The 24,842-nt window shown below is 47.6% G+C and overlaps 1 protein-coding gene and 1 long non-coding RNA gene across 2 annotated transcripts; both read right to left on the reverse strand.

Moving 5' to 3' along the window:
• Positions 1–924: 924 nt before the first annotated feature.
• Positions 925–6,980, reverse strand: LOC148108024 (uncharacterized). Its single transcript, XR_015720900.1, has 2 exons — positions 6,751–6,980; positions 925–3,310 (listed from the first exon to the last, which is right to left on the reverse strand). It is a non-coding gene; the product is annotated as an uncharacterized LOC148108024 (long non-coding RNA).
• Positions 6,981–13,567: 6,587 nt separating this feature from the next.
• LOC123796936 (antileukoproteinase-like) lies at positions 13,568–18,860 on the reverse strand. The gene is made up of 4 exons (XM_045804514.1): positions 18,776–18,860; positions 17,708–17,869; positions 17,166–17,315; positions 13,568–13,632 (listed from the first exon to the last, which is right to left on the reverse strand). The coding sequence occupies exons 1-4, from the start codon at positions 18,858–18,860 to the stop codon at positions 13,568–13,570; spliced, it is 462 nt and encodes a 153-aa protein (XP_045660470.1).
• Between the last annotated feature and the right edge of the window lie 5,982 nt (positions 18,861–24,842).

Here is a 24,842-nt window from a genome sequence, read left to right on the forward strand (position 1 = left end):
TGCTTGACTGAGTTCACAGATTCAAGTGCGAATCTCATCTGGAAACATCCTCACAGACACACCCAGATATAATGTTTAATCTGGGCATTTTGCAGCCAGGCAAGTTGGCACAGAAATTACCCACCCCAGAATGCAAGTTGGTACAGCCACTCTGGAAAACAGTGTGGAGGTCCCTTAAAAAGTTAAAAATTGAGCTACCCTATGATCCAGCCATTGCACTACTGGGTGTTTACCCCAAAGATACAGACGTAGTGAACAGAAGGGCCATATGCACCCCAATGTTCATAGCAGCAATGTCCACAATAGCTAAATCGTGGAAGGAGCCGAGATGCCCTTCAACAGATGACTGGATTAAGAAGTTGTGGTCCATATATACAATGGAATATTACTCAGCTATCAGAAAGAACGAGTTCTCAACATTTGCTACAACATGGACAGCACTGGAGGAGATAATGCTAAGTGAAATAAGTCAAGCAGAGAAAGACAACTATCATATGATTTCTCTCATCTATGGAACATAAGAACTAGGATGATCGGTAGGGGAAGAAAGGGATAAAGAAAGGGGGGGTAATCAGAAGGGGGAATGAAACATGAGAGACTATGGACTATGAGAAACAAACTGAGGACCTCAGAGGGGAGGGGAGTGGGGGAATGGGATAGACCGGTGATGGGTAGTAAGGAGGGCACGTATTGCATGGTGCACTGGGTGTTATACGCAACTAATGAATCATCGAGTCTTACATACTGTACTGTATGTACTGTATGGTGACTAACATAATATAATAAAAAAAATCATTAAAAAAATTAAAAAAAAAAAAAAAAAGAAATTACCCACCCCAGGCCCAGCCCATGTCAACTTGGAACCCATCTGCATCTCCTTAAACCCCACTGACCCTCCAAAGAAAGACAATAACAAGGTCATAATTCTGCCAAACATGACACAGTTATTCTTTATACAACCAAAAACACACTCACTCCTTCCCAAAAGAGGAGCTAAAGTCCATGAGTGGTGTTTGATGTCCTCCTTGATATCCAGTAACTTAAATACAATAATGTAAAATTAACAAACACTATGGTATAAAGTCTATACAGCTCATGTTGCACGATAAGGCCGTAAGAGAGACAGAAGAAAGAACACACGCAAATGTATTCAGAGCAACATAAGGAGGAAATGTCATAACAATTACAGTCCTCATTTCTGTAACTGGTCATGTGGTTGTAGCTGTATTTATAACTACCCTCTTCCACTACCCATTGTATATTCCTTTGCCTTCAGCAAGGATCTCAGCCGGTTCTAGTTCTCCGTCACCCGATAGGGTGACCCAAACGTTCATTCCTGAAGAGTCTGGGCCATTAGCAGCCTTGCTTGGATTGGGTTGTTGTACTTTTCTAATGACCTTACTTACACAACATGACACTATCAGGACCCCTAAGGGATCTCCTGTCTTCCAGACATACCCTTCCTTACTTCCTTACTTCCAGAGTTCTCGAATTTCCCCTGGAAGTCAGGATCAATCACCCTGGCCAACACCATAACTCTCTTCTTCCCCCATTGATTTAGAGGCATGAGGAGCCCAAAGCGGCCAGGTGGTATCTAACTTCCAGCTCAATGGAATCATTGTGGTGTCTCCTAGTGGACACATTTCTCCCTCTGGAACTAACGCCTCTAGGCCAACAGCACACAGAATCATGGGAACAGGAAGCAAACATTTTGCTCATGGGTTACTAGGGGTGATCATGCGAGGTACCACCCCTGTTTCCACCTCTTGATTCCTGAACCCATGAATCCTGGCTACGGGAGAAGCAGCATTATATATTAGAAACTGAGCGCGTAGACAGCCTTCTGGAGAACCCCGCCCCAGCCCTGCAACGTGCTGCCACCTAGCGGGCACTACGACTGAGTCTGCAAAAGGCCACTCCACTGCTCTATGAAGCCGGCAGCCCCAGGGCAGGGAACACGGTAAGACCAGTGAATTCCATGAGCGTGCCGTGCCCATTGCAACACTTCTTTCGCTAAGCAGGGAGGTCCAAGGTTGTGTGGAATACCATGATGGTGGAGAAGATGCTCTGCTGGTATGCGGACGGCGGTTCCGGCAGAAGCCTCACTGGCCGGGGAAGTCAAATGCATACCCAGAGGAAGTGTCTATTCCAGTAAGAACAACGTTGGGGGGCACCTGGGTGGCTCAGTCGTTAAGCGTCTGCCTTCGGCCCAGGGCGTGATCCTGGGGTCCTGGGATCCAGTCCCACATCAGGCTCCTCCGCTATGAGCCTGCTTCTTCCTCTCCCACTCCCCCTGCTTGTGTTCCCTCTCTCGCTTGCTACCTCTCTCTCTGTCAAATAAATAAATAAAATCTTAAAAAAAAAATAAAAAGAACAACGTTCGGCTCCTCCCATGACGAAAGTGGTCCGATGTCATCAACCTGCCATCAGGTAGCGGATTGATCACACGGGGAATGGCTCTGGATCGGGGATCAGTGTTGGTCTCTGCTGCTGGCCGACGGGGCACTCGGCAGCGGCCATAGCCGGGTTGGCCTTGGTGAGTGGAGTCCATGTCACTGAGCCTACGCTTAACCTCCAGCCCTGCCCCATGGCCGCTTTGTTCCTGAGCCCACAGGGCGATGACAGGGGTACCTGAAGAAAGAGGCTGATCAGCATCCTCAGAGCGGACCGTGCTACTCACCTGCGTGATGAAATCCTCCTGCTGAGGTCACCCTTTGCAGAGCATTCACATAGGACACAAATACCTTCGCGGGGTTTTTTGCCCGTTCAGAGAGGTGTATCCATGTAACTCTTCTCCAGATTTCTTCGTCATCGATTTTCTAGTCATGTTTCTTCCAACTTCAAATTCCCCCTTCGTGGTGACTTTTCTGAAGCCCAAGTCACCCGCACTCAGAGACTCCAGCAGCTGTCAGATAAGGCGGCTTCCTGAACATCGATGTTTCTGCTCAGCCAGATGACCAGCTCTGTCAGGACATCTGCAGCCAGAAGGCAATGAAGCTCTCCCTTGCTGACCACCCTATGCCTCTGTGGGAGAAAGTCTCCCACCTGGGATCGTCCTACGCTGGGACGGTGGTGGGAGTTCCACGGTGGGTCTGTGGGATGGTAAGTGAGGCAAACATCAAGATGCCACATGCCACCTGCCCCCAAGCAGGTGTTATCAGAGGCTTAAAAGCAGAGGTCAGACAAACAAAAATGCACAGCAAATGGTCAGCAAGACGCATCAATCTTCCATCCTCTCACCACCGGCTCGGACTGGTGGCAGCTGAATGTTACGTGGGTCTGACCTCAGGACAGGGACTTGTGCAGAGGCCTAGAAATTAAAACAACAAAGAGATGTCACTTACATCATTATACTGGCAAACATTAGAAAGCTACATCGTACCAAGGTTTGGTGAGAACGTGGGGAAATAGGAATGGTGATGGATGACTTGTGGGGACATAGATTATGCAACTGTTTTGGAAACAGTCTGGCCATCTTCAGTCAAACTATATTTTATACAGTTACATCAGATTTTTGAGAATTGAAATTATTTGGGATATGTTCTCTGATGAAAACACGATTGTGATAGAAATAAATTAATAAAAAGACAGCCAAAAGGCCCATGTGTTTAGAAATTTAAAAAATGCACTCAACACAACCTGCGGGTCCAAGAAGAACTGAAAATGAAATTGAGAAAATATTTTGAACTAAATGATTATGATGAAACTATATATCAAATCTAATGGGATTCACCGAAAGCAGAACTTACATGGAAATGTATCCTTTTACACGCATATATTAGTAAAGAAGCAGCCATCTCAAGCATTTCCAAATATAACAACAAAAGAAACCATAGGGGCTCCTGGGTGGCTCAGTTGGTTAATCGAACTGCCTTCAGCCCAGGTCATGACCCCAGAGTCCTAGGATCAAGCCCCGCATCTGGCTCCTTGCTCAGTAGGGAATCTGCTTCTCCTTCTCCCTCTGCTTGCTATTCCCCCCTGCTCGTACTCTCTCTCTCTCCCTCTGTCCGTCAAATGAATAAATAAAATCTCAAAAAAAAACAAAAACTCAACCATAAAACATAAGGTAAGAAATGATAGAGCAGAAAACAATGAAATAAAACAAGGAAGAGCAATTGAGAGATCATCTGAGCCAGAAGCTGGTACTTTTTTTTTTTTTTTTAAGATTTTTATTTGAGAGAGAAAGAGAGAGAGCATGAGCAGGGGGAGGGGCAGAGGGAGAAGCAGATGCCCCCATTGTGGGGTTCTCCATGGGGTTCCAAGCAGGGCTCAATCCCAGGAGCCTGAGATCATGACCTGAGCCAACGTCAGACTCTTAACTGACTGAGCCACCCAGGCGCCCCAGAAGTTGTTACTTTAAAAAGGCGTTCAAAATAAAATAACCTCTGGCAATACCAATCAAATAAATAATAGAAAAGGTATAATAACCATTATCAGAAATAAAAAGTGGACATTCGGGGCACCTGGGTGGCACAGCGGTTAAGCGTCTGCCTTCGGCTCAGGGCGTGATCCCGGCGTTATGGGATCGAGCCCCACGTCAGGCTCCTCTGCTATGAACCTGCTTCTTCCTCTCCCACTCCCCCTGCTTGTGTTCCCTCTCTCGCTGGCTGTCTCTATCTCTGTCGAATAAATAAACAAAATCTTTAAAAAAAAAAAAAGTGGACATTGATGGGGTTTTGGAATATCGGTGAGGTTCGGTGGGCTGGAGTCCGGAGCCGACGACCAAGAAAGAATTCTTGAGGGTCTTTGGTGCAAAATTGGTGGTTTATTAAAGCACGGGGACAGGACCCGTGGGCAGAAAGAGCTGCTTCCCCCGGGTTGTGAGGGATGGCTGATTATATACTATGGGGTTGGGGGAGGTAAGGAAAAAGGGAGGTTTGAGAAAGAACTTTCATATGTTAAAGAAGACTCACAGGATTCCGGAGGCCTTGCCATGGTCAAGTTAAGGTTGTTTACCCCTCCAGCAAGGCATTAGCTGTAAGATAGTTGGGAGCTTCCTGGAGGAACATTACACTCTGCCCACTCCAAGTATCTGTGGATGGGCTGCAGGATATAAGGACATTTACTTGTTATTTACATTCCCTTCTGGAAGCTAGATCATTGATAGAAATGCTTTGTTCTTGTAAATTGCTAAGACTTTTGTAAACTGAGGGAGACTCGGTCTTGCAGGATTGTGATCTCTGTACGTTAACTACTTGTTTTTCCTTTGCTCAGCTTTAGGGCAGCCTGGCGTGACTGAAGAATGTCTCATATATCCCATCTTGGGGGCGAGGGGTTGTGGGATATCAGCTTCTGCTTTGTCCTCAGCTTGCCTTCTGTTCCCTCAACAAAAATTAACCGGGAATTTTATCGAGGTCCCTTGAGCACAAAATCAATATTTTAAAAAATCAAGTATTGAAAAAATTAATTATATTTCTACATTCCAGCAAGAAAAAACTGAAGATGAAACTTCTTAACTTCTTTTTTTTTTTAAGATTTTAATTTATTATTTGTTTGAGAGAGAGCAAGAGAGCACAGGCAGGGGCAGTAGCAGACTGAGAGGGAGAAGCAGGCTTCCTGCTGAGTAGGGATCTTGATGTGGGGCTGGATCCCAGTACCCTGGGATCATAGTCTGAGCCCAAGGCAGACACTTAACCAACTGAGCCACCTAGGCGCCCCCAAAATGAAACTTCTTACAGTAGCAGAAAAAAATCAAATGAAAAGAGAATAAAACTAAGAAAAGATGTGCATGATCTTTATGTAGAAAATAGTAACTTTATTGAGAGAAATTGAAGAAGATCTAAGTAGAAAGAGAGCTATACCATATTCATAAATTGGAAACCCTAATACTGTAAAGATGTACTTTCTCCCCACATTTATTTATAGGGTCAATGCAATCCCAATCAAAATCCCAACTGGTTGTTGTTGTCTCGTTTGCTTGCATGTGTACGTTATCTTGCAGAAACTATTTTAAAAATTCATTTAGAAAAGCCAAGGGACAAGAATAGCAAAGACATACCCTTGAAGAACATAAGAATAAGGCAGAAATACTTACTCTACAAGCAATTCAGATTTTTTTTTTAAAGATTTTATTTATTTATTTGACAGAGATAGAGACAGCCAGCAAGCGAGGGAACACAAGCCAGGGGAGTGGGAGAGGAAGAAGCAGGCTTCCAGCGGAGGAGCCTGATGTGGGGCTTGATCCCAGAATGCCAGGATCACGCCCTGAACCGAAGGCAGACGCTTAACGACTGAGCCACCCAGGTGCCCCCAAGCAATTCAGATTTTTATAAAGTTAGAGTAAGTAAAATATTGATCACGATATTTGGCCAAGGTTAGACTCAGACTAATGGTGTATTAGCATCCAGTGAGAAGACAGAAAGAACACAGTGATGTGAACAGGACACATTGAATATGACTATTATTCATGGTTACAGGGAATTCACTAAAAGGGAATAGAAGAGTAGGCTAAAGAAAACCCTAGAGCTAAGGAAGAGTAGTCAAGGAAGGAACACATTTTCAGGAGAGTGAATCCTCTCTAAGGTTAGGATTCAGACTCACTGGAGAGGGTGTGGTAGCAGCCTGTTGGCTGGCATACAAGTTGGCTGGGTTGTCCCAAACCAGAGCTGGTGCACAGCCCCTGGGCAGAGGCTTGCTGGGGAGCTGGAGAAATGCTCCGAGAAGCTGCCTGCGGGGGGTGCTGTTAAACTAACTGGGAAGCGGTACCCAGGAAGTCACCAGGAAGCGAGCTCGCGCACCCGCAGGACTCACGCTTAGGAAGTTTGCCAGGTTATCCTAGGACGTCTTCTAGGAGTTGCCTGTGTGGGCCTTCCACTGACGGCACCTGCTGGGTAAGCTCCAACGGTCTGTAGCAGCTCTCCAGCCCATCTGAAGGTTTAACTTGCTTCCAGCTTATGCACCTGCCGCTTCACTCAAGTCCCTCAGTCTGTAGCAGAAGGAACTTTCCTTGAGATTTGCAGACCACTGACTGGCCTTGAGGAGTGAAGGACCAAACTTTCCCAGAAGATAAGGCTGGACCACATTCGAAAGCAGCTGCCGCCAATGCCAGCAAGTCTGTTCAGGGTCACATTGACATAGGACTAACCGCCCCGGAGAATCTGCTTTTCCTCCCCTTTCCACGCCTTCCCCTTTACAACCCTCTGGCTTCCCTGCACGGGGAGGGTGGTCGTTGAGATATTAGTCCACCATCTTCCCAGGTTGCCAGCTTCTGTATAAAGCAAACTTTCCTTTCTCCCCATCACTTGTCTCTCAAGTATTGAGTTTTGAGGGGCCAGCAGCTGAACCCGAGTTTGGAATCGGTTCTCTGGTAAGAGTACACACACACCAGGGCAGCAGTGCGGGAGCAAGAAAAAGGAAAGCACGTCTAGAACAGAAGAGAAGCCCCTTCCTCCTCCGATGTCTGTCCTGCACCTGCTACTGACAAAGATGAACAGTGGACCAGCTGGCAAGGGAGACATGTTCCCATATTCCAAGCCGGCAATAAGGACGGCTTTGCAACCGAGAGTCAGTAAGTTGGAAAGTAGCAAAAACAGAATAGGACAGAGCCCTCAGATGGTCCCCTACGTCGATACAGGAAGTTGATTTATGTCACAGGTTGTCTTGCAAACCAGTAGGGACAAGAGAGTCTTTTCAATAAATGCCCCTGGGACAAATATCCTTATCTGTATTTTTATTTTTTTTAAGTAGGCTCCATACCCAGTGTGGAGCCCAACACAGGGCTTGAACTCACGACCCTGAGATCAAGACCTGAGCTGAGATCAAGAGTCAGACCCTTAACTGACTGAGGCACCCAGGCGCCCCACATCCATATTTTTAAAAAAGAAAAAGAAGAGAAACCTGATCACTACTTCTCATCACGTGCACAATCAATTCCGACCGGTTGTAGCCTTAATATAAAAAGGAAAACCAAAAAGATTTTAGAATGTAATAGAGGATAGTATTTGCATGACCAATTTTCATCCACCAAGTTGGCCAACACTGAATTGTCTGGCAACACTGAGTTGTTCTTTTCAAGGATGAGGAACAACTGGAACACTCATCCGCCAGGGTGAGAGAGTGAGCTGGGGGCAATTCTTTGGAAAACAATTGGTTGTGATCTTATAAATTTGAGAAAACTCATCATTTCTGATGCAACAAACCCCAAGAGAAATGCATTTCCATGTGTACAAGAGACAGGTAGGGAAATGTTCGTAGCAGCATCATGCAAAATAGCCAAAATCTGGAAGCGACCCAGCTGTCCACCAGTATGCGCTAGAAGGATGGAGAGAGTGTGGCAAGTTCATACTACTGGATATCAATGTGAATGAGCAGTACAGAGCTATGCTCAACACCTTGGATGAACTTCGAAGCATAATGGTGAGTGCAAGCAGACAACTGACTTGAAAACACTGATATAAAGGTCCACTGCATAACTAAAAGCAAGGAAGTGATTACCACAAAAATCAACTTACTGGTTCCCTTTGCCTGAGGAAGGCAATTACGGTTGGGAACAGGCATATAGGGGCTTCTAAGTCACTAGAAAAATTTTTTTTAAGATTTTATTTATATATTTGACAGAGTGAGACAGCCAGCGAGAGAGGGAACACAGGCAGGGGGAGTGGGAGAGGAAGAAGCAGGCTCCCAGCAGAGGAGCCCGATGTGGGGCTCGATCCCATAATGCCAGGATCACTCCCTGAGCCGAAGGCAGACGCTTAACCACTGAGCCACCCAGGCGCCCCAGAAACATTTTTAAAATCTTCATCTGAGCTGTGTTTACATGGGGTTTGTTTTAGAACAATTCATTACATTTGCGTGTTTTATGTTTTAGACACTTTTCTCCCTGTGCTGCATTTTACGACAGGTTAATTAAAACATACCTAGGTATTATGAGTATCTCGGCAAATTACATATCGAGTCTGTACATTAGAAGTATTGGAAACAAGAAGTTACTCAGTGAAAAAACTGACCAGAAAAATATGGAAAAATCTCAGAAGTAGGCAGACACATCCCTCAAAGAGAATGCAGACATTCTCTCAAGCGCCTGGATGTATTCGTCACGTGAGACGTTGTCACATCGTCATAAAGAGGCTTCTTCGTTAGACAAACTCGCGTTAGGGGAATTCACCGGCTGGAGCTACAAGGTCAGCTGAGAGGAGGGATGCGGGTTCCAAAAATGGGGACCAGCGCTTTCTCCTTTAAGGGCCTCAGTTTCCCTATGAATACACTGCGGAGACTGGATCACATGATCCCTGGAATATCAACTGAACCAACCACAAAGGTGCAGAGTGTCTGAGTTGGGGGCGGCAGAAAGGAAGGACGACATGGGGCAGGGAGGGTGATGGGTCTCACGCTGGCGCAGAAGTGGACAGATCGGGGCTTAGAGAAGGGCAAGGTCTTGCCCTCTTGTTCACAGGACATCCAGCGTGGGACAGAACCAGAGCCACAGTGCCAACTGCCTCTTTTCCTGACGCCGCCAGCCTTACGGACCCGGGGACAGCTGAGGAGCTTAACGCGGTTTAAGGCATGGTACTGAGGAGGGGAGAGCTGCCGGGTTCCAAAGAGGTCAGAGCCGACGTTTCGGGAGGAATCCAAGCCCCACTCGTGGGAGCAGCACTTCCTTCAGGGAGAGAATGTCCCGATTGTCCTGTCCTGTCCTTCTCGGTCCCACCCCGCCCTGGCCCTACTGAACACTGGCCATCGCTTTATCTGCTCCCTCCTCTCTCGGCAAGGACCAGTAGGGGTTTCGGTGCAGTCCTAACGATCTCACAGAGCACAGCTTTTCTTGGCTTCTAGGTAGGTGCTAACAGATTGTTTCCATCAAGCGTGGATCCCTGCCCTCGGAAGTCTGACTCCTGTTTCCGAGCGTATTTCTGAGATTGTAAATTCGTGTCCATGTGGGCGTTTTTACTTAGGTCTACGTGTGTGTTTCTCTGTGCCTGTGGTGGCTTTGTGGCATGCCTGCTTGCCAGCCATGTGGTGGTCCCCAGGCCAGCAGCCACGGCCTACCTGAGAGCTTAAGACATGCAGCTGGGGCCCCATCCCAGACGCACTGCCTCCAAATCTGTATTTCACGGTTCTTGTGCACGTTAGTATTTGACAAGCCCGTCAGGCCTGTTTGCAGATACCCAGGAAAACATGTACTTCCTGTGGGCGAGAAGGTCCCTACAAGGGGATGGGTGCATTTGTATTACCGATCTGGGTGTTTACAGGCACAGATCTGGGTGTTTACAGGCACAGATCTGGGTGTTTACAGGCACACTCGTGCGTCTCTGTACGTCAGTGTGATGTGTCCCTTGTTCAAAGGTGGGCAGCATTTCTTGAGCGCTGACTATCTGCCAGGCACCCCCGTAAGTCCCTAACACAATCATTTCTATCCTCTGCCTCATTTGATTTTCATAAAGGCCTTGCAGGGACCAGAGAGAGGGAATGTTTTGTGTTGAAAGCCTTAAAAATATCCAAACCCTTTGACCCAGTACATTCCACTTCTAGACATCTGTCCTAGCAGAAAAATCTGAAATAAAGAAACAATGATTCACCTGCAAAGATTTACATATGTGTGTAATCTACAACAGAAACCAAGAACCGGGAACAACGAGTTTGTCCTGCGGAGTTACAGAAGTGATGACAAAGCCTTGAAATGAGCAACAATGTGGTCATTAGCTGAGTTCAGCGGAACACGCTTTTTCTGTCCATCCAAGTGCGTGCTGTGCAAAGGGTTCATAGAGCCGATGGACGTGGCCGCTGCTGTCGTGAAGATCAGGATATTTATGAAGTTTATATAACATTGGGATATTGTGTTATAATGTAAACCAAAAAAAAAAAGAAGAAGAAGAAGAAGAAGAAGAAGAAGAAGAAGATCTACGGTTGTGTATCTGGGGCACTTGGGTGACTCAGTCCATCAAGCATCCAGTTCTTGATTTCGGCTCAGGTCATGATCTCAGGGTTATGAGATCGAGCCCCGCATCAGACTCATGTGCTGGGTGTGGAGCCTGCTTGAGATTCTCTCTCTCTCTGCACCTCCCTCCTCTAAAAAAAATTAAAGAAATATTTGAAACTGTGTATCAGGTGTGATCACAATCAAGGGAAAAATGCATTTGAATCAGAAAGAACAAGCCACACCTTCCCTCCAGACAGGGAGCCGGAAGAGGCGGGTGACCTGCCAGTCCGTACACATAGTCCTGTGAAAGTCTTGGCTTATTTTCTGTATGAACTGGTTTTGATGCCCCATAGATTGCAAGAGTCACGGTTTGAAAGGAATGAAAGGAATGTTTTGTCAAGTAACGTGAATACTAGCTCCTTTGTGGAGAGGATGGCTTTGCAAATTATGGGAGAATTTTTGGAAAATGTTTCTTTTTCTCTGTGTAGATTTAGACCGTGCGTTATTTGCGAATTGTTTATGCTTCGGGAGGGGGTTGTCATAAGTCTGTCTGTCACCTGGACGCTTGGAAAATAAAGATCACCTGCATATCGCAGCAGGTGGAGGGCTCAAAAGGACTAATCACGTTATGTCAATGACCGCTCTGGATCCTTTGGGGAAACTTGGAATGCCAAAGACCTCCTAGACCATCCCGCCGCACCCTTTCTTCACGTCCATCAGGGGCGGGTCCAGACTGAGGAGCCCAGACGCAGGGAAATACGGTGCTGAGATATGCCCATGCATCACCTCGTAGGAGAGGGAGGCTGAGCCCCGAAAGGAGAGAAAGCTCTGGGCTGCACACAGAACTCGTGCTGCAAGAGTGGTGCTTGGTTCTTCTTGTCTTCCTACTTTTCTCCTCCCATTGTTTGGATAATGATTACTTTGTTTAAAAAATGCAACTCTTACCAATGAATTAAAAAGTATTGAAAGAGTTCAGAAATCAGATTTGATTCCCTAGTTCTTTTTTTTAAGACTTTTTTTTTTTTAAGAGCAGTTTTAGATTCCCAGCAAAATTAAGAGACAGGTACAGAGATTTCCTGTATACTTTCTCCCCCCCCCCCACAGGCACAGCTTCCCCCACTATCGACATTCCCCCACTGGAGTGGTCCATCTGTTACAATCCACGGACACATCACAATCACCGGGAGTCCAGAGTTGACAGCAGGGCTCACTCTTGGTGTTTGTCCATTCCATGGGTTTGGACAAACGTATCATGACATATGTCGATCATTACGGTATTATACAGAGTAGTTTCATTGTCCTAAAAATACCCCACCGATTTATTTCCCCCTCCCCAAGCCCTGGCAACCTCTGATCTTTTTACTGTCTCTGTAGTCTTGCCTTTTCTGGAATGTCACACAGTTGGAATCATATAAGATGTAGCCTTTTCAGATCGGTTTCTTTCACTTAGTAATACGTATTTACATTTCTTCCGTCTTTCCATGGCTCAATAGCTCATTTCTTCTGAAAAATATCCCATCGTCTGGATGTACCACAATTTACTTATCCATTCACCTACTGAAGGACATCTGGTTGCTTGCAAATTTGGGCAATTACGAGTACAGCTGCTATCAACATCCTTGTGCGGTTCTTTCCTGTGGACGTAAGTTCTCTTTTTCTTTTGGGTAAATACCAAGGGGCATGCTTGCTTAATCATATGGTCAAAGTATGTTTAATTTGGTAAGAAATTGCCAAATCGTTTTCCAACGTGGCTGCACTATTTTGCATTCCCATCAGCAATGCATGAGAATTCCATTGCTCCACATTTGCCTTGGCTGTTGTCAGTGTTGCAGATTTCAGCCACTCTAACAGGTGTCTAGAGAATCTCATTGTTTTTATTTGCATTTCCCTGAAGACATAGGATGCGGAGCATCTTGTGCTTATTTGCCATCTGTATATGTTCTTTGGCGAGGTGTCTGCTTTCAGGTCTTTGGCCTATTTTTTAATTGAGTTGTTTTCTTAAAGTTGATTTTTAAAGAGTTCTTTGTATATTTTGGGTAAACGTCTTTATCAGATGTGTCTTTTTATAATCTTCCTTAGGGAAGTGGGTCCGAGGCAGTGATTTATGTACAAGAGGTTTCCTGGGGAGTATTCGGAGAGCAACAGCCAAGAGGTAAAAGAAGCCGATTGTGTAGAAGGACTAGTGGACGTGGGATGCAGTTACAACAAAGGCTCAGTTTGTTTCCCAGAGTCCACAGTCTCTCATGGTTCTGAGGGCTTCAGAGGGGAGGGGGGGAGATGGGCTAGGCCGGTGATGGGTAGTAAGGAGGGCACGTATCGCATGGTGCACTGGGTGTTATACGCAAGTAATGAATCATGGAACTTTACATCAAAAACTGGGGATGTACTGTATGGTGACTAACATAACATAACAAAAAATTATTATAAAAAAAACAAAAAAAAAACAACAAAAAAAAACCCTCAAAGGCTCAGCAGATCCCACCGGCAGCTCAGGGGCTGAGGGGCCCCTCGGAGGTGTCCCGAATCAAACTAGGGAGCTCAGCCTTTGTGCCCCAACACCCAGCAGCCAGCGGATACCGGTTCCCCTGGTTGCCCGGGGAGTGGGGTGTACGCTCGGATGCAGCAGCGCGCTTGGGCGGGGACATTCCCGGGGAGCGGCTCAGCTGCGAGCGTCAGCGGCCAGGCCTCCCGGCGCGTGGAGGCATCGGCGCCTCAGGCCTGTGAGAGGATCCGGACGGCACACCACAGCAGCCGCTCTATCATCTGAAGAACAGAAACTGGAAAAAAAGACAAAGAATGCAGGGCTTGGAGTCCCACCATGGACTTGCTGTATGATTTGGGGCATACTGTCGCTGTGAGCCTCGGTTTCCCCATCTGTACACTGAGAAGGTGTTACCAGACAGACGGTCTCTGAGTTTCTAGTCGTGGCTAACTGGGACACTCCTCAGAAAACAGTCAGCAGGCAAGGAGGTGCTCTGGAAGCTGGCCGCAGACACCAGAGAAGATGAGGCTGAGGCGAGGCCGAGACAGGGAGGGAGTTCATGGATCTCAGGGAGTTTCTAGAACAAAGTGAGGTAGTCTATCCTTCCAGGGCTTTCCTTCAAAAGGAATCTATGAATCATTGGTTTTTAAAACAGCAGAACAGAGTGGGACATTGAAAGTCGGCTGAACCATCCCTTCATTACACAAATGAGAGGTCATGCCCAGTGTCAACACTGAGCCAACGGCCGAGCTGCAGACAAATGCTGTTCCTGAAGCCGAGCCAGGTTATTCCTCAATGCCCCTGCTGCCTGTACCTCGAGAGACTGACTCAAGGTTCGCTGTGGCTGGAAGAAAGAGATACCCCTCAAGCTTACTTCCACGAAAGGAGATTTATTTGAAAAGAGGATGAGAGAAGATTTTCTCCACCCTCTTCTGAAGAATGGGAAAAACCAAGGACAGGAAAGAAGTGACTTGAGTATGGAGCTGTCAGGGTAGGGCAAGTTCAAAATGGATCCAGAGTGCTGGAGGGCGAGACGCTCTCTTAGCACAATAAGGTCAGAATGAATAGATCCCACGGAATAAGATCTGATTAATTCATATAAACCTTGAGAGACTTGCAGGGAAAACTGAATCTTGTGGTCCAGATATTTGAGTTTAGATAAGCTTGGTTGAGAGTTGAGCTTGAGCCAGGTGGAACACTGCCACCTTTCCCCCTTACCCACCCCCCAAAAGATTGGTTTCTCCCTCCCCTCTTCCAGACATCACCGCTCCGCCACACAGAATCAATAGACACTGAGATTTGAGTCCCCCACGTCCCCGCCAAACGCCAGAGCATATGTGAGAAATTCGCTTGCTGTTCAGTGGACTGGGGAGTGCAGATAATGTATTGATACATGTATTCCTGTAGTGAGGGCTGCACATCCCAGGAAAAGGGGATGCAGAGGCACAGGGAAGGGAATTGCATAAGAAAGGAAGAGATTTTGAAGAGAAGGGGGAGAGCTGGGAAGGAAGGAACATCTGGGGAATCTTCCAGAGTTCTGGGAATGATCCCCAAGGATACCCCAAAAGGCCCGGCACCCAGAGCAGGGGGCAGGGACATCACTGTGCAGTCCAAGAGAGCAAGGAGGGGAACACCTGACTCTCCTCCAGGAGCCCTGCATGGCTACCAATGGAAACGCCTGGGTGACAATGTCTAGCCCCGGTCAGGGTCTGTTGGGCATAAACTTGCATCAGGAAAGTTCCTCACCTATAACTGACAATCTGGCCAGAACAGAGTAAAACAGGTTTCAGATTCTTCAGATTCTTCTCACTTCGTTTCCCACCCCCAATCCCACCCAGAGATGGACCAGAAACATTTTCATATGGGATCCATGATGAAATGAAGAACTCAGAGGCAGGAAGTGGAGCAAGGCCATCCAGTGGGCTGACATTGGACTCCAAACGGTGGTCAGGAGCAGTACCATTCATGTCACGCACAAATTCCAAATCTCAGTGCCTTAACCCGGTACACATGTATTTCTAGCTCATGTCATAGTCCCAAGCAAGTGCAGAGGACAGCCTGGGACCCACACAGAAATTCAGAAGGCTGGGCTCCTTCCTCCGGGTCCTTGACGTCCTCTCCATGCAGCCAGCAGGTGCCGAGAGAGTTTTATGGGCCAGGTCCAGAATCGGAACACAGCACTCCTGCTCCCATTTCACTGACCAGAGCGTACAAGTAGCTACACTCAGTCGAAGAGGGAGGTGAACAACTCAGCCTCTCCGTGTGCCCAGGGAAAGGCAGACACCGCGGGTAGCGGCGCTCCCTAAGGTTAGTTACCTTTCCACCATCTGTCTCTTGCTGCAGGATCTTTCCTCCGGATCAGTTCAGTTTTTCCAGATGAGGATCCCCTCATTCTCTGCCTGATGGCTTTATGCCTGGCTGTGCCACCCTGCAGCTAGGTCGGGAGCGAGGGTGAGGTGCCGGGGGACCTCGCCATTGGCGAGCAGCTTTTCACCTCTTCCCCTCATTAGGTGACAGTCGAGCTCCTCATTTCCCACGTTATACCTCTCATCCTCAGCTTTATGGAATTCGCACTGCCATTCTCCTCCCCATGTTACAGAAAACAAAAGTGAGGCTCAGTGGGACAAAGTCCCTCAAATTTGTCCCAAATTACAGAGCCATTAATCTACGGGTGCAGGATTTAAAACCCTACCTGCTTGGCTCTGAAATGCTCTGTTTTTCCACTTCCTAGCTTAGGGGAGAAACCCACACATGCAGACATGTCATCCTTCACCTCACCCCTCATATTCTAGACCAGATGCAATGAGTCAAGGAAGATGGAAATGCAGAGAAAACCTTGAGTATTTATTTATTCACTAACCAACAGTCATTTCCTCTTGTGCGCCAAGCCTCACGTTGGATGCTGGGCATACACAGATAAAACAGGCCCACACTTAGACCCTGGAGGTGTTGGTCACAGAGCCACACCTTCGTCAAGACACTTTCATTTTTCTCAGGCTCGGGGAACAAAGGAATCGTCAGACCATGCGTACTGGGAAGTCCTAATAATCTTGTTGAACTGGCAAGAATATATCTGTGGAAAGAAAATAAAACAGAGCCTCAGCACAGGAACAATCCCAGAGACCCTTACATTCCTCCCAGCCAGAGGGTCCCCCTGTCAGTGAGCCCTACATCCCTTGGGATAAGAAGAGAGAGAACATGGAGCTGGATTAGTCAAAACTGCTCTGGCCTTTGATCTAAGAATCAAGAACAAATCCAGGTTGCTCATGGACTGTTCCCATCTTCATTATGGCAAAATCCGGGCATCGGGCTAGATCATCCTGGAATGGTCTCTCCATCTGGGCATTATACCGGGTGTTTCCTGTGGTTCCAGATAACCTAGCCAATCAAGGCCATCACCGTGGCAACACTCTCTCCACGCACACAGCGCTTCGAGGTTTAAAAGGCACTTTTACATGTGGTATCTCAGTGGATATACTTGTGTCCATTTTACAGCTGGGGACACCAAGGCTAAGGAAGACACAGCCAGTTGCTTGTAGTCACACAGGGGGTCAGAGGCAGAGGTGCTATGAAAAGATAAAATTCTGGCCTCTTGTATCATGGCTCCTTTCTTCTGGCTCATTCCAAGAAGCCTTTCCTCCCAGGACCCAGCACTAGCAGTCACAGGTGACCGTGGGAACTGCTTGCTTAGAAAACTGGGGGTGAGTGGTATTGAGGGGTAGTGGATCTACTTGGGGGGGAGTGGTGCACCCTCCTTCACAGGGCAGGGCGCCAGGAGCTTGAGGCCGTGGCAGGACACTGAGGGTGTGGATGGGCACCAGATCTCACCTTCCACTGGCTCAAAACATGAGTTCCCACACACCCCCTTGCAGCACTTGAGACCATTCCGGCAATGGCCGTCATTCAGGCAGAGGTCTGGGGGGTTGGGCTTCTTGCACTCGCCAGTGTCTGCTAGACACTTCCCAGGATTGACCTTGACTGGTGAGAACGGGGCCACAACTCAGAGGCTTGCCCTCCTAGACATCACCCCAGCTCCTACCTCATCTCTAACCCATGCGTGCCGATCACTTCCTCTCTACCTCAGGACCCTAACTGAGCCCAGCGCGTGTCCTGAAGGAGCCCCTGTCCCACCAGGGGACCCCAGCCAGTGTTGTAAGTGTCTGACAGACAGAGTGACTCAGCTGAATGAGCGGCTAACTCATTGACTGGCTCACCAGCCGTTGGACTGACTCGCCCAGAACAGCAGTCAGTCAGCTGTGGCTCTGCTCCACCCTCCAGCCAGTTCCGGGGAGTCCCCCCCACTTCTCCAAGATGTGTGTCCTCAAGCTAAAATCTCCCTGGTCCCCTCTTCCCGGGCTGTGTTTCCCCACCTGGCTTTGATGGGTCTACAGGATCCACGCATTTGATGCCACAATATTCACGACAGCACTTCTGCTCCTTTGGACACTGCCAGTCGCTCTGGCATTGAGGGGGTTCAAACACAAGGCACAACACACGAGGCGTGAAGGGGCAAGCTCCATGCTTGGCTTTTTCTAAGGGTAAGAACAAAGGAGGAAGAGGGAGCTGATTCTGAGTCATGACTACAATTCCGGACAAGGAACCAGCTTCCCAGGAGGGGAGAGAAAACCTAACTCAGGCAGCCGACCCCAAAGGAAGAGCGGGAACTGTTAGGGTTCCAGTTTAAAGGCGGGTGTGGGGCGGTGCTGGGCTCAGCCAGCCACTCAGCCAAGAGGGAGTCAATGGAACGGGAAAGAAGGTACAGATGGTGGTGTGCTGGTCAGTGTTTTAAGAGAAGCCTTTTGGCGTTTGCCAATTTCCATGGTGTAAATACCGCCACTATGGCTGATTTCAAGCTACCGACACGACTCCCACTGGCTCGCAAAAGTCTTGAAAGTGTAACCTTCCGCTGTTGTGAGCCCGTATAAACCAGCTCCGGCACACGGCTGGGTAGAGCGCACGGTCGGGAGCTCCTGGCCGGCGGTTGACTGAGAGGGAGGCGGAGAGGGACCGCGATAGTAGGAGAGGCAACTCATCAGGGCCTGAAGGAAAGATTGCAGATCAAATGACAAGTACATTGAGACAGAGTGACCGTTAAAAAGGAAAAGTAAGAGAAAAAGAGAACATTCTGGAAAATTAAGCAGAGATCCGAATAATGTGATGGAGCAAAAGACCAAACAGTAGAGAAGGAGCTGTCGAGAGAACGATAAGCAGTACAGGGGCTGGGGTCACCGGGTCCATGTGGCGAAAGGTGGGTTTCTGGACACTCAGAAGCTCTTAGCTGAAGTCCTCAGAGAGATGTTTGAAATTAGGGGCCATGGGCCTGGCCCACCACTGGAAAGGTGACTTCAAGGTCAACCCCTGGACTAGGAAGAGACTACTGCCATGCTGAGCCATCATGGACCCTGGCACTGGATATGGCCTGAGAGACTCCAACTCACCTTTGCTAGCACCTTCCACAGTCCAGGACGTGAGGATTTGGAGGGCAAGGAGCACCATGAAGAGGATGAGGCTGTTGGGTTTCATAGTGACCGCAGGTGGGGTGGTGATGGCCAGTGCCTGCCTTTCCCTTTATACCTCCCTGGGAGGGTGTGTTCCCTCCAGAAGCGCCCAGGGCCCTCCCAGTGTTCCTAGGCTGGAAATTCAGGGGAGGACAGTAACTCTGCCACCCAGGGTATTGATGGCAGGAGCCTGAGGCCTAGGAAGGGATACGTGGAACTTGAAGGGGGAGGTGTCCACGGGCTGGTCAGGAGGCCATTCTGGAAGCACCTGCCTTGGGCCTTTGCCATGCAGCGGGGGAGGGGCCCGGAGGGGAGCATACAGGGCAGAACAGGAGGACATTACAAAGGTGCCTCTCTCCGTGCCTTGACCTTCCCACACTCCTGGACTTGCTGCCAATTACCCAGGGTCACTCCCTTTCCCAGACCTCAGGTGACGCCTTCACCTGCTCGCTGCGGACTTGTGTCCACGTAATACCCGCAGTTCCGGGCGCTCTGCCAATCCCACGGGGGGTTCTCAAAGCGCCCATGTGGCATGACTGGTGAAGAGGGGACAGCAACCCAAACTGCTTCAGGCCTCTGGCCTCCCAGCTGTGAGGTGGGGCTAGTCCTACCTGCCTGAGTCACTGAGCAGGATCAGAGATAAAGGGGGTGGAAGCACATTGAACAGAGTGAAGACGCTGCCCCTCAGCGTCGGGTAGAAGTGAAGTGGATGGGAAACCACATTTGAGCCCCTTTCCCGCGATGAACCAATAGGACTCTTCCCAGCAGTCAGCCGGACGGCCAGGTAAGCAAAGAATGTCGTTTGACGTGCTCAAAAAGTTTTCCCACACCCCAAGTTACCCCCACTGTGCTTTCATAATTATAATGAAGGTTCTCATTAACCGAGCGTTGGCCACATGGCAAGGAGTTCATGTGGAACATTTCTAAATATCAAAAGGAAGCCATTAAGGTGTAACCAAGAAAAAAAATGCAGGGGATAGAGAAGCCAGAATGTAGGGGAGAAAAGAAGGGAGCCCCCACGACGGCAGGGGACAGAAGGTCCCAGAGTGACATCTGAGTGCCAGAAACACAGGGCAGCCAGTCCAGACTGGAAACGGTCACGGGGCTCCAGGAAATTCATCTTCTGGAAGGTGAAATTAATAGCACATTTGGCTCACATGAACACGGGGAGGAGATTTTGGCCACCAGAGAAGAGTTTGTGGTTGAAAAGTGATATGTAAGTAGAAAACCAAGCAAACACAAAACCTGACCATTTTTCATGTCAAAGAAAATAAAAAGTAGTGCCAGAAAGGAAAAGTAGTTTGGTTTATTACCTAGTTCAGCTGTGACAAGTGTCCACATAGTCATAGTGATGTGAACAACAGTGCTGATCTCGTCATATTGTCACATAACTCTCTATCTCTCTCTCTAAAATAAATAAAGACGGCTCTTAAAAAAATGGGACGCCTGGGTGGCTCAGTCGACTGGCTGAGTGTCTGACTCTTGATTTCCACTCTGACCATGACCTGGGATTGAGCCCCGCCTCGGGCTCCATGTCCTGTGGGGAGTCTGCTTCTCCCTCTCCCTCTGCCCCTCCCCCACTCGCACTCTCTCTCTAAAATAAATAAATTAATTTTTTAAAAAGCCTCATAACTAATGGGAGGGGGGTTTGGAAGGGTGAGTCTGTATACTAGAGGTATAGGGAGCAAAGCAGTAGACAAAAATCTCACCTTCACTCATGGGAAGTCAGTAGATTATTTCTAAAACTGCAAAGTCACGTGTAACATAATGTGACTATTACTTAGAGACAGGGAGATAAGTGACAAAGTCTTATCTAGACAAAAGTGGTTTCCTCTGGGGGGTGGTAAGCAACCACTCTTAGTCACAACAACTTTTGTGAGATTATGTGACTCTTGAGTCTATCCGCATGTGTAACTTTGATAAAAATAAAGATATTTAAAATGAAAGCCTATTATGTCCCTTAGCTTACCATGAAGATGTACACCCCTCCGGGTAAAGCACTAAGCATTATTCTTATTTCAATAAGGTCCCTTTGGACGTAAGACTCTCTGAGTTGGGAGCCCGTCCTCTGTTCCCCATCTTGCCCTGCACTTAGCACTGTCTCAATGATTACCACTGAGGACTGTCAGTGCCCGTTTATGAAGATGCTTCTCCATGAGAAGATAAGGTCCGAAATAGGAAGGACCGTGTGTATGTTGTCTGTAAAAGTCACCAATTTAGTGTGCGGTTCTGAGTCATCACAAAGGCTTGCAGCCCCATAACCACCCCCCAACCAAGAGAGAGAACAATTCCACGCCCCTCTTGAAATTCTAGTGCACCCTTCGAAGTCGATCCTGTATTCCACCTTCAGCTCCTGGCAACAGTCGATGTGTTTTCTGTCCCTATAGCTTTGCCTTTTTGAAGGTGTCATTTGAGTGGAATTGAACAGGCCATAACCTGTTGAATTTGCCTTCTTACACTTAGCAGAATGTCTATATTCCCAAGAGTTTGTTCGTTTCTATAGCTAAGCAATATCATGTTGGATGGAGATGCCGTGTCTAAATGGGATGTCTCTCGATCAGTTGGGAGTCCCCAAATGTGGGGCAACAATCAGGTGAAAGTCAATGGCGCGGGCGGTGCAAGAATTCACCAATGGCAGAACGAAAGAGATAGAAGTTTATTGAATACACCAGTGGGCAGGACAGCAGAGGAGAGGCTGTCTGCCGTGGGGTAGTGGGTGAGGGCTGCTTTTAAAGGAGGGGGAGATGAAGATGTCTGGCCATGTGTGGAATCTTCCCTGTTTTGGTAACTGTGCCTGGTTGTAAGTAGCCCATTGGTTAGTCAGGGCCTGTGGATATTCCGAGGTGCGTCGCCCGATGGGTCTGGCTGGATTCCATTATTCAAGCCTGTTTGCTTAAAAGGGCCCTCTGCAGAGATGGCCCTGTTTGTTTACGTTTTCCCCAGTTGAAGGATTTTGGGGGTTGCTCCCAGTTTTTGATGATAATGAATAAAACTGTCACAAGTATTCATGTACAGGTTTTTGTGTGCATATGGTTGACATTTCTCTTGGGTAAGACCTAGAAGTAGGATTGCTAGCTAGTGTGGTAACATACATTAATTCTAATAAACTCCCAAATGATTTCCAGAGTGGCTATACCACTTTGCATTTCTCCCAGCAGAGGATTCCCACCAGTTCTCATCGCTTTGCGTTAGTGACAGCACTTGGTGTTGTGCGGGTGTGCGTGTGTGTGTGTGTGTGTGTGTGTGTGTTTGCTTGCTTTTGGCCATCCTGATAAATACATAGTGTATTTCATTGAGCTTTTACCTTATATTTCCCTAAAGACTAATGATGAACGGATTATTTTCATGTGCTTATTTGCCATCTGTATATATTCTTTGGTGAAGTGTCTGTTCAGATCTTTTACCCATTTTTATTGGGTTGTTCGTTCTGTTGTTACTGAATTTTGAAGTCGATCTTGAATTTTTGTAAATGATGTGAAGTACGGATCAAGGTTCATATGATCGTGGATGTTCAGTTGTTCTGGTTATTATTTGCTGAAAAGACTATTTTTTCTCCAGCGAATTCTCTTTGTATTTTTGTCAACAGGTCAATTGACTCTATGTGCATGAATCTCTTTTTGCAGTCCCCACTGATCTGCATGTCTGTCCTTTGGCCAATACCACAACGCCTTCATTACTGTAGTGCTATGGGCTTAATATTTGTGTTTCCTCAAAATCCATGTGCTGAAGCCCTAATCCCGATGGTGGTGGTATTAGGAAGTGGGGCCTTTGAGAGATGTTTAGGTCATGAGGGTGAAGCCCCCATAAGTGGGATTAGTGCTGTTATAAGAAGAGATATGAAAGAGATGATCTCTCTCTCTTTCTCTCTCTGCCCTGTGAGGACACAGTACGGAGGTGTCCATCGGCAAACCAGGAAGAGGGCTCTCACCAGACACCAAATCTGCCAGTGCCATGGTCTTGGACTTCCCAGGCTCCAGAATGGCATGAAATAAATTTCTGTTGCTTAAGCTACCCAGTCTGTGATGATTTTCTTATAGCAGCCTGAGCAGACTAAGACATGGAGTGTTACAGTAAATCTTGAGTCCAGCCCAAATTGTTTTGGCTGTGGTTTACCATCAGGTTTTATAGCTGACCCTGGCTGTGCCCTGTCCATAATCTCGGGGTGCTCACTATCCAGTACTTGCCAGTGGCATTTCACATAAGCACTTGGGCTACCCTGCCTGAGGATTTTCTCTCAGCCCAAGTCAGGGGAGCCAAATGCCTCAGGGAGCAGCCCTCAACCAGTGACAGATAGGAGCTGGAGGATAAATATCCCATCTTTTCACCCTGGATGGGAAATTCTATACTACTTTCCAGAATTTTCCAACAGTATTGAGCCCCGATTGCCCATAGCAGCAATATTCTCAGTACTGCACCTTTTCAGGTTCCTTCCGCCCTGTCTCACAAACCTATTCTCTGAATAGTGTTCCTTCGATCAACTCCCAAATCAATTACTTGTTCTTGAATTATTGCCCCAGGGTTTTGCTTCCAGGAGAACTCAACCAAAAAGATATATCCTAGCACCTAGCTCAATGACTGGCACAGGTAGACTGCAACTGTCGTCAGAGCAAAGACAATACCTCTCTGTTTAGTTCAGGAACTTGACACGGTACATGTTGAATGAATGAAACAATGAATAATTCACTGAATGAACTAATGAAGGAAGCCAGGAAGAGCCTGGCTTAGCCAAGTTTCAATCCTGCGTTCCCAATTCATGGTAGTCCTTGGGGACACACATTTGTCCAGATTTGTAGTGTTCCTTTCTTATATTGGAAAAGGTTCTCTGAAATATGCTAGCAATCTCTAAGGGAAATGGAGGATCCCTCCCCCAGGAGGCAGGCCACTTGAGATGGTGGGCTGGTGCCGACAAGTTGGTGGTGGGCGTCAGGACAGAAACCTACTGGATTGAAATGGAAGATAGTGATTGAGAAACAGGGTAAAAGTAAGGGAGGGTTACATCGACCACGCCCCTCTCTACCAGTGATCTCATGGGTCACAGCAGCTGTCACATCTCCTCCCAGTAGAAAAGAGCTTCACAGATGATTCCTTCCTGCTGGGGTTTTCCCTGTGCATCTCTTCCTAGATGGATCTTTTGAAACTTACAGAAGGTTTGAATGCCCTCTCAACCATCTTGTTCATCCAACTCAAATCCGTTGAGTCTGTGGAAGTAAACGTGCACAATGCCATGCCATTGAGACTTTGCAATTGCTTGCTCATGCAGCACTACGTACATGGATATTAATTATATCATGATTATTTGAGTGTTCGAATATATATTTGGCCTCGTAAATAATCCTGTGTGCAAATTGAAAGAGAACATCAGTTTTCATACAGCAATTGATAAACGTTTGAACGTCTGGCCATATCTGATCATTACTTTTTAAGGCAATGGATATTTTTTTAATTTCAATCTGAGATGGATATAGGTGCAAACATGGATAGAGGTAGTTGAAGCCCTTAACGGCCTTTTCCAACCTGGTTCCCCTGTGAGAGAATGAAGCGGTGGTGTCTAACAGCCACGATGCTATTGGACAGAGGACCGGTTCTGAACTCTGGTTCGGCTGCTCGCCACCTGAAAATTGCTACTGGAGAGACAGATGGTGGGAGAGCAGAGGCTGCTTTACACAGGAAGCTGGCAACCTGGGAAGATGGTGGACTAACGTCTCAAAGGCCGTCTTCCCAGTCCAGGGGCAGTCAGAGAGTTTTAGAGGAAGGCAGGGGAAAAAAGAAGGGGGCTACGTGCAGGAGAAGCAGGTTCCCCGGGCGGTTAGTCGTGTGTCACCGTGACCCTAAACAGACTTGCTGGCATCAGCCACGGCTGTTTTCAAGTACAGTCAGGCCTTATCTTCTGGGAAAGTCTGGCCCTTCACGCCTCAAGGCCAGTGGACTGCAAATTTCAAGGAAAGTAGGTTAGTTCTGCTGTAGAACTCCAGAGGGACTTGAAGTCTGACCACATATTAATTAAGTT

The sequence above is a fragment of the Ursus americanus genome, chromosome 22 (assembly GCF_024610735.1).
Source record: "Ursus americanus isolate L20-20 chromosome 22, mUrsAme1.1.p, whole genome shotgun sequence".
Taxonomy (NCBI): domain Eukaryota; kingdom Metazoa; phylum Chordata; class Mammalia; order Carnivora; family Ursidae; genus Ursus; species Ursus americanus.

What these genes read in the sequence shown, in the direction of transcription:
- LOC123796936 (XM_045804514.1), bottom strand. Translation starts at nt 18,860, where the DNA reads ATGAAACCCAACAGCCTCATCCTCTTCATGGTGCTCCTTGCCCTCCAA. An exon ending in TGTGGAAGGTGCTAGCAAAG is followed by an intron (nt 17,870 to 18,775) that starts GTGAGTTGGAGT and finishes TCTTACCCTTAG; the next exon opens with AAAAAGCCAAGCATGGAGCT. An exon ending in TGTAGACCCATCAAAGCCAG is followed by an intron (nt 17,316 to 17,707) that starts GTGGGGAAACAC and finishes CGTTCTCACCAG; the next exon opens with TCAAGGTCAATCCTGGGAAG.